Source organism: Sapajus apella, unplaced genomic scaffold (assembly GCF_009761245.1).
Source record: "Sapajus apella isolate SASKATOON/1434 unplaced genomic scaffold, GSC_monkey_1.0 scaffold34, whole genome shotgun sequence".
In the NCBI taxonomy this organism is placed as follows: domain Eukaryota; kingdom Metazoa; phylum Chordata; class Mammalia; order Primates; family Cebidae; genus Sapajus; species Sapajus apella.
This window is the reverse complement of record NW_022436974.1, coordinates 22,820,147-22,838,089: the sequence shown is the minus strand read 5'-3', so window position 1 is coordinate 22,838,089 and position 17,943 is coordinate 22,820,147. Positions and strand designations below refer to the sequence as shown.

Here is a 17,943-nt window from a genome sequence, read left to right as displayed (position 1 = left end):
ATAAAGTAATCAGTATGGAAGAACTTATCAAAATAGGCTATTTTCATTAAATAAAAATTTTAGGGGACATCTAGATAGAGTCTGACATCACTACCCAGTAGTGTAACTGGGCTAGTTACACTACTCTATGTAAAACATAGAGTAATTTTGTGGTATGCATACTAATTTTGTGGTATGCAGGAGGAACACACATCATCTTTGTTCTTTCTTTGTATACATGGTCTGAAAATTCATTCTCTCCAGTGGGTCGACTTTCCTTATGTTTCCTTGACAAGAGTGAAAAATTGCCTCCTCTCTTAGTATATCTGTACCTTTTGAGCAAAGTATGCCTTTACAGTATATCATAATTATTTCAGGACCAAATGGTATTATTTCTTTTTCAACAAAGACAGGTGAACCTCTTGAAGAAAATCCCACAAAAGCCTTGTCTTTTTTTTTTTTAATCTCACTGTCATCCAGGCTGGAGTGCAGTGGTGTGATGTTGGCTCACTGCAATCTCCGCCTCTCAGATTCAAGTGATTCTCCAGCCTTAGCCTCCCGTGTAGTTGGGACTACAGGCATGTGCCACCCACACCGGCTAATTTTTGTAGTAGAGATGGGGTTTCACCATGTTGCCAGGCTGACCTCAAACTCCTGACCTCAATGATCTGCCCACCTGGGCCTCCAAAGTGTTGGGGTTACAGGCGTGAGCCACCAGACCCAGCCCTTGTTGTCTTTTTTCCTCCATGTAACACTTCTCTTTTCTCTTTTACTTTAGGTTTAGTTTCTCTCCTGCCATATCAGATTCTACTATATCCTGTTTTTCTTTTATAACTATATCCTCCTACCTAGCTAAAGATTCTGCACACTCTCTGAGAAGTTATAATACAGCAGAGTATTCTTCAATTACAAATAAAGACACATTTTAAATACACAGAGTGTACTTTCTTCTGGTATATCTAAAATCCTGCATTCTCTAAAGATTACCAGAACAATTCCCTCAAATTTTCATACCTTTTAGTTAGGATTGAAATTCCAGGTAGAATTCTTCTACCTTGCATCTCCCACTGGTAACAACTGGGCTAGTTATTATAAGAAACTACCTGTTTCTCCTGGGTTCTCCTAGAGATAAAATGTACATAAAGATATAACATGAACAGATAGGCAATCACACAAATTTCTTGGAGAAGTAATGGCAAAAACTTGACTGCGTGTTTCCCAAGTTATTGGGAGGTGGTTAAGAGTGCAAGCAGGTTGGAAACAAGAAACTTGGCATTTGCTGGTGATTACAACTTGTCTTTATGGGCTGGCAGGTCTGTGGTTTATGGGAGGCTAAGACTGGCTTTAAGAGTCAAGGACAATGAAGACAGGAGGAATTAATCTTGATTAGGGAAAGTGGGGAGAGTTCATGGATAAATAAAAAGTGCTGTAGTAGGGATTAGATTTTATCATAGCTAACCATAAAGCATGATAGAAAGCATTAGGTGCTACAGGAAAAATATAGATAAAGTACCACAAATACTCATATAGACCATGGTCGCTATCAAAAGCACAGATATTGATTGTCTACTAATGGCTCTTCCAGCCTATTCCAGTGTGCTTTTAGAGTACTGCAAAGGTGACTCTGAAACTGAGCTACTACCAATATCCATTTTCTGCCCATTCAGCTGTTGCATGCATGCCAGGCTATCCAGTTGGACTGTGGGGCACATCTTAAGCAAGTCTGAGCACATCATCTTTGCCCTGGGAGATCAGCTGCAAGCTTTTCAACTTCCTGTTGGGAAGTCTCCATATCTTTTAATTAGATGGCCAAACACATATTTATTTATTCCTGTTTCACCTAGGATTCTTTTTTATTTTTTGAGACAGGGTCTCACTCTGTTGCCCAGGCTGGAGTGCAGTGGTATGAGTGTGGCTCAATGCCACCTTGACCTCCCAGTCTCAAGCAATCCTCCTACCTCAGCTTCTCTGAGTAGCTAGGATATAGGTGCAGGTCACCACACCAGGGTATTTTTTTTTTTTTTTTTTTTTTTTTTGGTACAGACAGGGCCTCAATTTGTTGCCCAAACTGGTCTCAAACTCCTGAGCTCAAGCGATCCTCCTGGTTCTACTTCACAAAGTGCTGGGATGACAGGCATGAGTCACCACGCCCAACTCTATGATTATTTCTAAGCAACACAGATGATAAATAATGGCATAGGAACCCTCAAAATAATTCAGCCTTCCTATATTATTTTCTTGGGACTTCAATTAATCACAGCATAAAGTTGAATTTTTAAAAGTCCTTTTGAATGGACAATCATCTGTACGTTATGGAAAAAGATATGGTTCAAAGAGAAAGGAAGGTAGGACCAGAAAATACACATAGTACATATGTAGGTCTGGTGGTTACTGGGAGCAATGAGTTGTATAATGAACAGGAACCAGAACTAAAACTAAAATTAGAGAATTCACTGGTTGCATAGCAAAGTGTCTTCTTTCTTTGAAGGTGACCAGATTTGAGCACTTTTGTAACTAAAAATCTCTTTACTTTCGTAACTAAAACCTCTATTGCGTTTCTATGCATCGTCAGGAGGCTTCAACTAAGTAGAAGGACTTTAGTTCTGTTGACCTTTTATTCTCCTACACAGGTAACAATGGAGACTACAGATCACTTTCCTATGCCTTCCTTAACTCCTCTATTCCTTAACAAAACCAATTCCACTTTGGGCATAATCTTCTAGGCCCAGAATGTTCTCTGACACATCTTCCTCCACTTAGCATGAGTTTTGATTCTGCTTAAGTCACACAGCTGCAGTAGCATGCTGTCTAGAAATAGTTTGTGTGGGTATTCAAGCTGAACAAACCCTGATTTCTATTTATGACACTTCCTTCTGACTCTTTGATTCCAATCAATGTACTGGAAATAAAACTTAGACCCTGAATTAAAAAAAAATAGGCTAGATAGGAACAAGACTTACAATACATAACCTTTTCCACACTAAGTTGAAAGACAGAAAAAGTTTAATGTCCCTTCTTCTGCTACCTCTCTTCCCACCTATCTCAGTATTTTTAAATATTGATGAAAACCACAAATCGAATGCCTCCTTATTCAGTTTCTCACAGGCTGTTACCAACAATGGGGCAACATTACCTACTAGTACCAGAGGAAAAAGAATGTTCCACAAACCATAGGAAACATGTTTGTGGTTTTTGCTCTAACTGCTGAAATAGTATTTTGGCCCTAAAAACAAACTAGGTACAATTAGGAAAGAGGGTTTTCCTGATGTGATGGTGAAGAGATGCAGACGGGCTGCAGGCAATAATGACTGAAAACGGACTTAGGCTACTATAATGGCTAGCCGGTTTTACTACTGCTACTGTCTGAAAGAGGCAAAAGTCGTACATTTTGCAAAGATACTACCAATGGCTTCAAAGGAATGAAATTCTTAGCTTGCTCCTAAACATGTATTCCCTTTCCCTCATGGTCAAGACAGATTTACCACATTTCTTTCTTCCTTAGGGAGCTCTAAATTTCAAGTGAACCAGAAGAAAACATTTGAGAATTCCAGAAAGGTTCACGTATGAGTTCCTCCACTTGAGAGAGGGAAACATTCTGTAAACAGCACTACTCTACTCTTTTTATAATTAAAGTCTGACCTATTGGAATCACTTGTGACTCCTCTCTCTTCCTTATCTTTTCTTTATAGTTTATTTCATAGACTGTTATGGTTTGGATATTTGTGCCCTCTCAATTTCATGTTGAAATGTGAACCGCCAATGTTGGAGGTGGGGCCTAGCGGGAGGTGTTGGATCATAGCGGTGGATTCCTCATGAATGGCATTGTGCCATCCCCATAGTAATGAGTTCTTCCTCTATTAGTTCACATTAGAGCTGGTTGTTTAAAATAGACTGACATCTCTTCCCTTCTCTCTTGCTATTTTGCCATGTGACATGCCTGTTCCCTCTTTGTCTTTTTGTCACGAATAAAAGCTTCCTGAGGCCACACCAGAAGCTAAGAAGATATTGATGCCATGCTTGTATAGTTTGCAGAACATGAGGCAAAAAAACCTCTTTGCTTTATAAACGACCAAGTCTCAGGTATCTTTTATTTATTTATTTTTTTTGGTAGACATCTGATGGCAACTCAAAAGTCTCAGTTATTTTTTATAGCAACTTAGGGCAATTTTATTTTAGTAAAATGAACTAACACATAGACCACTGTTTACTCCTTCGGAATGTTTTAGCTTCATTTCTTTCTCTCCATTTTTACTGTTCAGATTATAAGCAAAAGTCCCATAACTATCTTACTTGTCTTTAATTCAGCCCTCCCACAATCTATCCCATATGTCAGGTTAATTTTTTCATCTTACCATTATCTTAAAAGACATACAATGTCTCTCTATTATTTACTGGATAAAGCCCAAGCTATCTGTAACATTCCAATCTCTCCATAATTTGTTTCTATCTTGCCTAAGCATCTTTATCACTCAATAATTCCTTATTCTACTATTTTTATAGCATAGAATTGTAATTTTTAAAGCGGTTTTATAAACATTTATTCATATGATATCCACAACAAACCTGTGATGTGACAAGCATATAATTCCCTTTTAAAGTAAACTTCAAGTACAACATATGTATAAAAAGTATACAAATAACAAGCATACAGTTCTATAAATTTTTACAAACACACCATGAATCACTGTACGAGTCAATAAATTGAACAATAGCCAAACCCCAAAAAAGTCCTCCTAAGGTCTTCTTTTAGTAACTGCCCCTACCAAAAGTAACCTCTTTCCTGACCTCTATCAACATAGGTGATTCTGTCGTTTTGAGCTTTCTAGAAACAGTATCATACAGTATACCCTATTCTGTGTTTGGCTTCTTTTTACTCAAAGTACATCTGTGAGATTCATTATGGTGATACATGCAGTAATAGTTTGTTTATTGGTAATTATCTTCATTGGTGTATCTGTTGATTAGAGGCTCCAGCTGTTTTGATGCAGCTAAGTTCATTAACCCCAGCCCAGGAAAATTCATGACACACCTCTTAGTTGAGTATTTATTCTCACTGCTGTACAGTGTCCTATTACATAAATATGCCAGAATCTAGTTACTTATTTATTTACTCTACTGTTGTTTAGTTTTCCCTCCAGTTTCAACCTATTACAAAGAGTGTTGCTGTGAATAGTCCTGTACATATTTTAGGGCACATATACACATATTTCAAGAGAAATTGCTGGATCATAGAATATGCATATATTTAGCTTGAGTAGATACTGCATAATAGTTTCCAAAGTGATCGTACCAAATTATACTCCTACCAGCATCATATGAGAGTTGTATTCCTAACTTTGTCACCAACTGGAATCACATCTTATTCATTCTAGCTGGTACATAGTGGTATCTTTCTGTGGTTTTAATTTGCATTTCCCTATCAACAAATGAGACTGACTAGGATCCCCTGAGAATACTGAGGACAAGTGGTATATCTAGGAAAAAACCCAAGTCTCCTGGCTATAAGTTCACAGCTCTGCCACCCCACAGAAATTCTTCACTTCCAGAAAGGATTCTAATGAAGCTGCCATACATGCTTTATTTTTGCCGCTACATCCTAGCTTCAATACCTACTAGCTAGCTGTATGTGTCATTTTGCATGAGTGACTACACTGCTGCCCTGAGAGACAGCAGCCTTACCTGTAGAAAAGGGATAAATGTTAATTATTGGTACATACTCAATAAACATTATTGTTTTCTCTTTTGAATGCTTTATCATTATGCTTATCACATAGGTACTCAATAATAGATGTCAATTTGGAATGTCAAAAATTTAATCTTTGTTAATCTTTTCTTCTATTTTCTTCTGTCTATCATGTTTTAAGTAGATCTCTAATCCTACAAAGTTATTCTTACTTAGTTAAGTGAGACAATGTTAATAATTTCTCAACTCCCTAAATGTCTCTTCCTTGGTACTCTTAATAATGAAGGCTCTTCAACACTCTTACTCTACCAAAAGACTTAGGAGGCATCTATGTTCACTTTTATCTCAGTTGCTTTAACCAACTTGTTTAGTTAAGGCATTGGGAAGACTGAAATGGAAACAAACAGTTTGATAACAAAACCTTAGAAAACTGTATCACACACATAAAAGGATTTCTCTTCCTTATGTTCCCTACCTCTATAATTCAAAGTTTTAATACACAATATGTCATAATAAAGAATCTCAGAGCTTCTTCAGACAGACTGAAATGCAATCTTTCAACTTTAACATAAATTCCTAGGTTAATCTTCAGTCCTAGATATGAGGAAAACTGGCAATTCCCTTCAACATGATTTCTATTGGTGTTATACTCAAGCTATTTTGTTGCAGGTTGGTTAATTAGCCATAGCTCAGGGAAATTTATTACACATCCCTTGGCTGAGTATTCTCCCTTCCGAGTTGACCTCACAGTATGTACTTCATTGAATGCCCACTAATGCTTACATTTCTCTGGTTTACTAAGTAATACTGACATAATTTTGAAAATTAGAACACTACCTGGTGATTGTGATATCTCATCAAGGACTGAGGGGCAGTTACTTTTTCCTAATTACACATGTGTAAATTAAATGAATATTCTTCTCTGTGAAGCCACTCCCCCAGCTGAACATCTGCCACCTGGCTAGGGGGGGACTTACTTGGAGAACCGGTCTCAGAGGCATATGGCATTTTGCATGTTTGCTTAGATTCATTTTATTGAGGCCCATAATCTGTCCCTTTCAAATGGTCAAATATGCTTGGTAATTTGTAAGTTAATCTTATCCGTGCAAATGAAGAAAAACTTAGGCTACATGAAATCAGAGAATTTCAGAGATGGTAATACTTTAGAGGTCATGTAATCTGATTATCTGATTATACGGAGGGATAAATTGAGGCTTAGAGAGTGCAGAGACTTGCTTAAGGTGAAACAGGTAACTAACTAGCATGAGATCTAGATTTCAAACCCAGAACTACTCTTTATCCTGTGTACTTCTCAGTACACCACAGTGCATACATTCATTTCTCCTAGGGGGCAGGGAGAAAGGAAGAAAAATTATAACTGTAAAAACATACCATTTTACTATTTTTACCCTCTGGCCAAAAGTTACAAGTGTAGATATTTCCCTATATTTCTCTGTTGCTTCCCTCAAGAGGGCACCTATGAAACACACCTGTCTTATTTTTTTCAAGACTGCATCGCATCCATTACAGGAACTCTTGTGAACCACTCACAGCCAAGTTATTACAGCCTTATTTAAAAAAAAAAAAAGGAATTTAGTCATCTGGCCCAAACCTTTCTTCACCAGAAAACAACAAATTAGGGGTAGAAGCAGGCACTTCATACAAATGGATCTAAAAGAAATCTACATTGCTAATGTAACAATGTTATTCTCTATGGCTAATGTAAACAGTTTAAATAAATTATATTTGAATAGTTTAGCTCTGAGAAGCTATATGCTCTAGTACTGCATAAATTATGAAGTCTCACTTTACCGTGAGACTGCATAAAGTCTCACACCCTAAAGGCGTTACACTGGGACTTTAGCAGTATTTATGCTAAAGTCCCAGTGTAACGCCTTTAGGGTGTGAGCCCACATTACCAGAGAGACTATGTCACAAACGAAGATTTCCTGGTACTGCTGAAGGTAAGATATTTGTGAGTGCAGTCTATGAGAGAACTACCTTTTAAGGAATCTTATGTTATAGCATGTTATTATGTGACAACACAGACAGACACACAAATATTATAACATTATTGTGCTTTATCCCAATAGAGATTTTGTCAAAATTTAAAATCAGGCACAGATACTGTATGTTCTCAGTCATGCATGGGAATAAAAAAATTTTTGACCTCATGGGAAATCGTAGAACAGTGTGTATCAGGGGCTTGGAAGAGTTGGGGGAGGGTGGGGAGAGGTTGGCTAGCAGACACAAAATTATAGCTAGATAGGAGGAATGAATGCTGGTATTCCGCAGCAACATAGGGTGAATATGGTTAATTATAATTTATTGTATTATTTTCAAAAAGCTAGATGAGAGGATTTTGAATGTTCACAACACCAAGAAATATAAATGAAGTGACAAATATGCAAATCATTCTAATTTGATCAGTATTATATACATATACCAAAATATCATTCTGTATTCCATAAATACGTACATTTATTACATGTCAACCAAACATGAAAAGGGAAACATTTTATCAAAATTTAGAAAGTAGGAAGAGACAACTTAATACCTATTGACTACCTACTACGTAAAACACTGCTATGTACTTTTCATATATTACTTGATTTAATCCTCACAACCCCATAAAATATTGTGGTCTCATTTTTACAGATCAGGAAATTAAGACACAAAGAGACTAGGTGGCATATTTAAGATCACGTAGTTTTTAATACAGAGTTATGGCTTGAACCCAAGAATGCCTAATTCTATAGCTACTAGACTTTCCTTTATGCTATGTTGTTACCACTCACGCAATTAAAGATGCATTTTAGCTTACCAGCATATTCCATAGCAAATCAAGCCACTACTCACTACTGTCCACTGCGTGTCTTAAACTTTGTTGGGTTTGACTCACTAATCCATTCATCCATCTACCACACGGATACTAGGTGTCCACCATGTCCCAGGCATTCTACTAGGAATACACTGATGAATGAAAAAGAAGTTGATATGGTATCCCCACCCAAATCTTGAATTGGACTTCCATAATTCCCACTGATTGTGGGAGGGACCTGGTGGGAGATAATTGAATCATGGGGGCATTTTCCCCCATACTGTTCTCATGGTAGTAAGTCTCAGGAGATCGGATGGGGTTTTTGTTTGTTTTTTGTTTCTTTGAGATGGAGTTTCGCTCCTTTGCCCAGGTTGGAGTGCAGTGGTGCTATCTCGACTCACTGCAACGTCTGCCTCCTGGGTGCAAGTAATTCTCCTGTCTCAGCCTCCCGAGTAGTAGTTGGGACTACAGGCGCCTACCACCATACCCAGCTAAGTTTTGTATTTTTAGTAGAGATGGGGTTTCACCTTGTTGGTCAGGCTAGTCTCAAACTCCTGACCTCAGGTAATCTACCTGCATCGGCCTCCCAAAGTGCTGGGATTACAGGCTGGGGCAACCGCACCCAGCCGTTTCTCTGATGGTTTTATAAGGGGTTTCTGCTTTTGCTTCTCTCTCATTCTCTCCTGCCACTGCCATGTAAGAAGTGCCTTTTACTTTCTGCCGTGATTATGAGGCCTCCCCAGCCATGTGGAACAGTGAGTCCATTAAACCTCTTCTTCTCAGTCTCAGATATGTCTGTATCAGCAGCACAAAAATGGACAGATACAGAAGTTCTCATGTGTTCTGACATATTTTGAAATAGTCATGCACATAGATGCAAAATTACAACTGTTAAAGGTTATGATGAATTAAGAGTATCTCTGGGTGTGAAATTTAACATGGTACAACTATAGCATCTAACAGGGTTCTCTGACTCAGTCTAGAGGGTCAAGAAAAGTTTCTCTGAGGAAATAGTAATTGAGTATAAATATGAATAAGTAAAATTATTTAGGTGAAAAAGACTGTTCTAGATTGAAGGAACAATATATGGAAAGAGCCTGAGGTGAGAGGAAGCACTCCATGTCTGAAGACACAGAAGAAGGGTGGTGTTAGAAGAGAACAAAGTGGAGCCCCACAGTACAATAAGCTAGAGAAGGAGACATAGCCACATAAAGGATTTTAGCTTTTATTCTAAGAGCAAATGGAGGCCACTGAATGACTTTAAGAAGAGTGACAACATGGGTTAACTTTTTTTTTTTTAATGGAGATGGGGTCTCACTATGTTGTCCAGGCTGGTCTAGAACTCCTGGGATCAAGTGATCTGTGCACCTCAGCCTCCCAAAGTACAGGAATTATGGGCATGAGCCACTGCTCAGCCAGGATTTACATTTTCTAAAAACTCACGGTAAAATGGGGAGAACAGATTTGGAAGAGGAAAGAGTGGATATATGAAGATCAGCTAGAAGGCTACTAAAGTAGTCTAGGCAATATCTTAATCTGTAAAGATAAAAGAGAAAATAAAGAAAAATGAATGGATGTGAAATGTATTTAGGAGTGCAAAACTGACCGAACTTAAGTCAACGGAGGAAATGAGAAAGGAAGACTCCTGAGATGACCCAGGTATATGGCATGTACAATTAGAAGGATAGAGAATACTGAAAGAAGATCAAATTTGCTTGGAGGAGAGGAGAAATCACAGGCTCAATTCTGGACATGTTGTGTCTGAGATGCCTCTGAGATATGTAAATGGCAATCAATGAGGCAGTAGGATATAGTCAGCCCTCTGTATTCAGAGGTTCTGCATTTGTGGATTCAACCAACAGCATATGTAAAATATTCAAGAAAAACAAATGGATGGTTGTAACTGTGCTAAACATGGACAGATTCTTTTTCTTGCCATTATTTCCCTAAACAATACAGTATAACAACTATTTACATAGTATTTACATTGTATTAGGTATTGTAAGTGACCCAGAAATTATTTAAAGTATACAGGGGGATGTGCATAGGTTATATGCAAATACTACATCATTTTATATAAGGGACTTGAATATTCTTCAATTTTGGTATCTGAGAGGGGGTAGTGGGTAGGGTGTCCTGGAACCAATCCCTGAGGACACCGAAGGACAACTGTATACAGTTGTAGAGTTGTACAACTGTAGAGCTCAGAGAAGAAGTCTGGACTAGAGATAAAGCTTCTGAATTGTTTGAGAATAAACAGTAAGCAACAGATACCAGAGGAAATAACATGAGGAAAAAAAAAAGACCACCAAGGACTGAGCCTGAGGAATTTCAACATCTAATTAACTGACAGAAGTGGGTGAATCTGTACAGGAGATTAAGAAAGAATAAATGCTGAGAAAGGAGAAAAACAGGGATAACATGATGTCACAGAAGTCAAGGGAGGAGAGGGTTGTAAGAAATTCATTAATTGTGCTGCATAGCACTAACAGGTCAAGTAAAATAAAGACTTAAAAGTCCACAGGCTTTAATAACATGAAGATCATTACAACCCTGACAAGACCCACGTCAGTGGTGTGACAGGGGTGGAAACTACAACGAAGGAAGTGTATAGAATAAATGGGAGATGCTGTGGTGGTTAAAAAAATTCTGGCCGGGCGCGGTGGTTCACACCTGTAATCCCAACACTTTGGGAGGCTGAGGCAGGTAAATAACGAGGTCAGGAGTTCAAGACCAGCCTAGCCAACATAGCGAAACCCCATCTCTACTAAAAATACAAAAATTAGCTGGGCATGGTGGCATGCCTGTAGTCCCAGCTACTCAGGAGGCTGAGACAGGAGAATGGCTTGATCCCAGGAGGTGGAGGTTGTGGTAAGCCAAGATCGCACCACTGCACTCCAGCATGGGCAACAGAGCAAGAATTGGTTTAAAAAAAAAAAAAAAAAAATTCAATACCCACCCTAAAGATGTTTATTTTAAGAAAAAAAACGTTCATGCCTGTAATCCTAGCACTTTGGGAGGCCGAGGCAGGCAGACTGCCTGAGCTCAAGAGTTCGAGACCAGCTTGGGCAACATGGTGAAACCCTGTCTCTACTAAAATACAAAAAAAAATTAGTTGGGTGTAGCGGTGTGCGCCTGTAGTCTCAGCTACTTGGGAGGCTGAGGCAGAAGAATTGCTTGAACCCGGGAGGCAGAGGTTGTAATGAGCCGAGATTGTCCCACTGTACTCCAGCCTGGGCGACAGAGCGAGACTGTCTCTTAAAAAAAAAGTAAAACTTACTAAGAGATTGTAAAACACAGACACAATGCTACAGTTTTGCTTATTCTTTAAATGCAATAAAAATCCAAAAAAGGAAGGCTCAAAGTAGCTGAGTAACCCTGGAAAGTCTTTATAGAGAACAGTCTTAAGCAGAGTACTTAAGATTCTGAGTGATTGAAAATGTTCAATCTAGATATATTAAATGAGAAAAATACATGATGTGTATGTTGGAGAGGGAGCTGGAATTGGGATGGGCTGGAGTGATTAAAAAAAGCCAAGAGATGTAGTCTGCCGATTTGCAATATAGGCTCAATACTGAATTATTTAGGACTAGATAATCTGGGCCCTAATGTCTCCTTTTTGCTGTCAACCTGGAGGCCAATTGATTAGACTAGAGGGTTCAAAGAGAAAAGGGAATGTAAGAATCATAAATCTATGGTGTTGCTCACTAGTTTTGGATGATGCTACATAAAAGGTAGGGATGAGTAAATTGGCTAAAATGTAATTTTATATTATTTGTGATTTTTAGGCAGTTGAGTGGAGTGGAAAAGAACACAGACTTTATAAAACAAAATCTGCAAAAAATACAGACTTCAGAGCCAGAGGGAATCAAGTGTGAATACTAACTCTGTCACTTACTATATATGTAGCTTTAGAAATGCAATCAATCTCTGCAACTTCAGTTTTTCATTTATAAAATAGGGAATCAAGTTTCTTAGCAAAGTTGTTTCTGGATTTAGAGATGAGATGGTAGTGCTTGATTCCTAAGCATGTAGTAAATGGTGGCTAATACAGTTGTATTAATACTATATGAGAAAACAGGAAATATAGTCAAACAGATAAACCTGTATACATAACATGGGGACATATTGTTTACTGGTGGGCCCTAATCTCTGTTTTCTGTAAGTATTTAGTAAGTAAAAAGCATCAGACAGTAAGGTATAGTTTTGGGACCTACTGTGAAATCAACATAATCTGTCTCACAGACTTTTACAACTAATAACATTACATATATAACCATTCAATAAATATTTAGCAAGTTAAAATATATTCTTACTTTATATTTTTGCAGATATGGGGGCTCCCTCTATTGCCCAGGCTGGAGCACCGTGGCACAACTATGGCTTACTGAAGCACTCGAATTCCTGGGATCGAGCAATTCTCTCAATTTAGCCTCTTGAGTAGATAGGACTACAGGTGCATGCCACCATGCCTGGCTAATTTATTTATTTTTTGTTGAGATGGGGTCTTGCTATGTTTACCAGGCTGGTCTTGAATCCCTAGTCTCAAGCAATTTTCCAATCCTGAACTACAAAAGTGCTGGGATTACAAGTGTGAGCTACCGTACCTGGCCATGTTATGGCTAATTTTGTAAACGACAGAGACAAAAGAAGAGAAAAAAGGGAAAAAGTAAACCAAAAGAATAAAAAAGGCAAACTGGGCGCAGTGGCTTTTGGCTGTAATCCAAGCACTTTGGGAGGCCAAGCTGGGCAGATCACCTGAGGTCAGGAGTTCAAGACCAGCCCGGCCAACATGGTAAAACTCCGTCTCTAGTAAAAATACAAAAATCTGCTGGCTATGGTGCTGCGTGCCTATAATCCCAGCTACATGGGAGGCTGAGGCAGAACAATCACTTGATACCAAGAGGTGAAGCTTGCAGTGGGCCGAGATCACGCCATCACACTCCAGCCTGGGCGACAAGAGCCAAACACACACACACACTCTCTCTCTCTCTCTGTCTCTCTCTCTCTCTCTCTGTCATACACACACACACACACAGAATAAAAAAGGCAACTGTAGTTAGTTAAGGGCAAAAAAAAGAACACAGGAGAAGAAAGGTTAAAGGGATCAGAGAGACGAGACAGGCAGATAGAGAAGAGACAAGAGCTGAGACAGGGAGAATCTGCCTAGATTGCCTGGATCCTTTCATAGCCCTCCCCTCACTATTTCTATTTGATAGTCCAAACCAAAGGCTTAGACTAAGCCTCCTGCTCTGCCAAGCCTGCTTTTCCTTTACCTGATTGTGCCACTGCTGTCATCTCTTGCCCAGCATGCCTTCCCTCATAGGAGTCTCCTAACCAGTACTTAACTACAGACTTGGTATAACCATACAGTGTTCTATGCCACTTCCTCTGTCTTAAAAAACAAAACAAAACAAACAACTCCTATACTTGCACCTGCTAAACTAAGAACACCTTGTGACAGAAATGAGGACGTATGCTTATAGAACACCGGGATCTTCTTTGGGAGTAACTTTTAAGAAATGCCTTTGAAAAACTTTATCATTTTAAGAGATAAAAAGATGGATGAAATGTAAGAAAATATGCCAAAAGCTAAATGAAAAACCCACCCCAAGAGGACTAACCCCAATTTATTTAGTATCTCTTCTTACTGTGTGCTGAGGGCCATCTTCATTATCCCTCATGTAGAAAGGCTTGAGTGCTAATGGATAATTAATGACGAAGACGGGTATGTTGCCACAGTGCTTCACCAGGTACTTTTCATGTTCAGTTTGTAGATCAATACCCCACTGTAATGAGAAGAAAAAAATGACTAAAGGAGAAGACAGAGGTTAAATATACAATTAAGCACCTGAAAATAACCTGCATCAGTTCCAAGGGCTTCATCTTCCTGAGGCTCCATGTATGGAGCTGGCTGCTAAGGTCACACAGCTGACTAAACTAGAGAGAGATTTGTTAACAAGAACAACTGCAGGCCTGGAAAGATGAAAGCTGAAGCCAGTAGATAAACACTATCCTTTCTGTGTCCCCATCACTCCCCTACTCCTACCCGCCAGGAGCAGATAAATAGCTCCTGCAGGAAAACAAAGTCTACTTTACAAGGGGATTAAAAAAACAAATACACACCTGACTTCAGAATCACAGTTTTTATTAATAGTGCCTAGAGCTTCTTCCACAGTTACTGTTCCTATGTCTCAGGAAATTAAATGATAGAAGATAATATTCCTAATATTGAGCCTATCTTTGGCTAAATGACTTCTCTTGGTGACTTTTTTTTTTTTTTTTTGAGACACAGTCTTGCTGTGTCACCCAGGCTGGAGTGCAGTGGTGTGATCTTGGCTTACTGCAACCTCTGCCGTCTGGGTTCAAGTGATTCTCCTGCCTCAGCCTCCCAAGTAGCTGGGACTACAGGTGCCCACAACCAGGTCCGGGTAGTTTTGTCCTATTAGTAGAGACAGGGTTTCACTATGTTGCCCAGGCTGGTCTTGAACTCCTGACATCATGATCCACCTGTCTAGGCCTCCCAAAGTGCTGGGATTATGAGTATGAGCCACTGCACTGAGGTGGCGACTTCTTTTTAAATAAGAGTCAACTCATGTATCAGATGCTCTTTGATGAATATTTATTAACTCTGTTCAATATATTTATTAAGCAAATACTAATATGCCTATTAAATTCTAGGTACCATATGATGTACTGGATGTAGTGGTAAGAAAAATAGTTATAAACCCTGACTTCATGAAGCTTCCAGGGTAGGAGACAAAGAAACAAAAACTTAAACAAAGAATTCATTATAAATAAAACAAGCACAGGTTACTTTTGTAACACATAAAGAGCTGACTTAATTGGGATTAAACTGGTACAAGGAATAGTTTAAACACAAAGGTTTACACATTATCTTATTACTCCCACTTGTTTGGCAGTATCTTAGTTATAGGAAAAAATGATTGGAATAAGAACAAAGAGTTTTGCCTTCAACACTATACACATGCCCACTGATAGATCATGTGGTCTCTCTGAACCTATATTGTTGCTAACAAAACAAAAAAGCTTGGCCGGGTGTGGTGGCTCACGTTTGTAATCCCAGCACTTTGAGAGGCTAGGGCAGGTGAATCACAAGGTCAAGAGATCAAGGCCATCCTGGTCAACATGGTGAAACCCCATCCCTACTAAAAATACAAAAATTAGCTGGGCATGGTGGCACGTGCCTGTAATCCCAGCTACTCTGGAGGCTGAGGCAGGAGAACTGCTTGAACCTGGGAGGCCGAGGTTGCAGTGAGCCAAGACATGCCATTGCACTCTAGCCTAGAGTAAATACAGAGAGAGACTCTGTCTCAAAAAAAAAAAAAAAAAAAAAAAATAAAAAAAAAAAAAGCTCTGGCCCAGCACAGTGGCTCATGTCTATAATCCCAGCACTTTGGGAAGCTGAGGTATGTCAGATTAGCCTAGGCAACATAACTTTGTCTCTACAAAAAATAAAAAAAAAAATTATCTAGGCGTGGTGGCATACACTTGTAGTCCCAGATATTTGGGAGACTAAGTCAGGAGGACTGATGTGAGCCTGGGAGGTAGAATCTGCAATAAGCCATGTTTGCACGAGCCTGGGCAACAGCGAGATCCTTTCAAAAAATAAAAATAAATAAAAAAAAAAGGAGTTCCTTCACAGAAACAGTGGTTGCCCGCATTCTAGGAATGGCGCAAATGAGGTAATATTGATGATCAAAGTGTACACACTGTTAGTTGTAAGATGAACAAGTTTTCAGAATCTAATGTACAGCGTGGGTAGTGACAGATGTGTTAATTAATTTGATTGTCATAATCTATTATACAATGTACATGTGTATCAAATCATCATGTTGTATACCCTGAATATACACAATCTTTTGTTGTTGTTGTTCTTAAAGACAAGGTCTTCCTCTGTCACCTAGACTGGAGGGCTGTGGTCAATCCTGGCTCACTGCAGTTTTAAACTCCTGGGCTCAAGCAATTCTCCTACCTTGGCCTCTTAAAGTGTTGGGATTACAGGCTTGAGCCATCACACTGGGCCTATACAATCTTTATTTATCAAAGTATTGAAAAAAGAAAAAAAAAGAAAAAAAAAAAGAATTCTTGGCTGGGTAATGAGGCATGCTCCTGTAGGCCCAGTTACTTAGGAGGTTGAGGTGGGGGATCCCTTGAGCCCAAGAGTTCAAGATGAGCTCGGGCAACATAGTGAGACCTCCATCTCTTAAATATAAAGTTCTTTAAAAGTAAAACAAAACAAAACAAAACAAAACAAAACAAAACAAATCCCAGTGTTTTCCAGAGTGGCTCACAAACTAAAAGGCTGTATAAAGTTTAACTGAAAGACAAACCTGTTTTAGCAAGCACTAAATCTGAAAAAGAAAAGAAAAAAGAAAAACAAATCTGTTTAGTTATGTTGCCTAAAGTTATTTGGTAATATAATTTCTTTGGTTGGTCATCTTTTAATGTCATTCAGAATATACTTTGGAAAACACAGAACTAGTTGACTTCTGGTCTTGAACTTCTGGGCTCAAGCAATCTGCCTGCCTTGGCCTCCCAAAGTGCTGGAATTACAGTCGTGAACCCCCACACCTGGGATCTACAGTAATAGTCTATGATTATCTTTCTTTTTTAGAATTTTCACGTTCCTAAACATGGGAGATTCCTTTATTACTTCTTACAACCCTTTATAATTTTATAACTATTCCAAAAGATAGTTTATTTTTATTCTAAATTAATTTCCATTTTAAGTATCTCAACAAGATTGAGCAAACATCAAACAAAATCTGTAAGTTTTTGTACAAATGAACAAATACTATATTTTGCTAATAAGATAAATAAGATTATTTTGAAGGATTCTTAATAAAGTAGGTTAAAGATAAGAAGGAAACATTTTCACACACATACACACAAAATACCACCTCTGGGGTAAAGGTGAAGTTCTGGGATGCTCGCTTTAAGATCTCCACTGCTTCAGTGTAAGAAATGCTGGAGGAAAACAATATAGAAGCAGAGAAAAGTCAATACAATAGGGTTGCTAACTAGTTCATTTTAAAACTAGAAAAAGCCTATTCCTCTATCACACTGTGAGGTCATGAGGAAGTACTGAATAATCAGGAATTAAGGCCGATCTAATCCTATGAAAGTCTGAACTGCCTGAAGAGAAGTGACCATTCAGTGACCTCACTCCGCATCTACTTGCAATATACATAGAGAAGCTAGTCACGTAAGCAAGCAGAGACTATTTTCTGAATCCATGATATGCCAGTGCCCTAATACAAGGTATGAAATACCAAGACTACAACCGCAAAAGACTTTTTCCTACAATTCACCATTCATTCATTTATTTATCCAACAGACATATACTTGGCATCTACTAGGCACTAGACATAACTCTAGGCACTGGAGATAAAAATAAAGCTCAGCCATCATGGAGCCAACATGTATGTATGTATGT

General features: G+C 38.6%; 1 protein-coding gene across 7 annotated transcripts in view; it reads right to left on the bottom strand.

Annotated features, from left to right (window-relative positions):
• The window catches only part of NARS2 (asparaginyl-tRNA synthetase 2, mitochondrial), a 154,261-nt gene that overhangs the window by 13,856 nt on the left and 122,462 nt on the right, over positions 1–17,943 (bottom strand). For 6 of the 7 annotated variants that reach the window (XR_004274313.1, XM_032295895.1, XM_032295899.1 and 3 more), the window contains 2 exons: positions 17,408–17,474; positions 14,135–14,272 (listed from right to left, as the gene is read on the bottom strand). Coding sequence is in view for 6 of the 7 variants with exons in the window: in XM_032295895.1 (XP_032151786.1) it covers positions 14,135–14,272; positions 17,408–17,474 (205 nt within the window). In the remaining variant the exon portion in view is untranslated. The remainder of the gene's footprint in view (positions 1–14,134; positions 14,273–17,407; positions 17,475–17,943) is intronic. The other variant, XM_032295896.1, reaches the window with a different exon arrangement.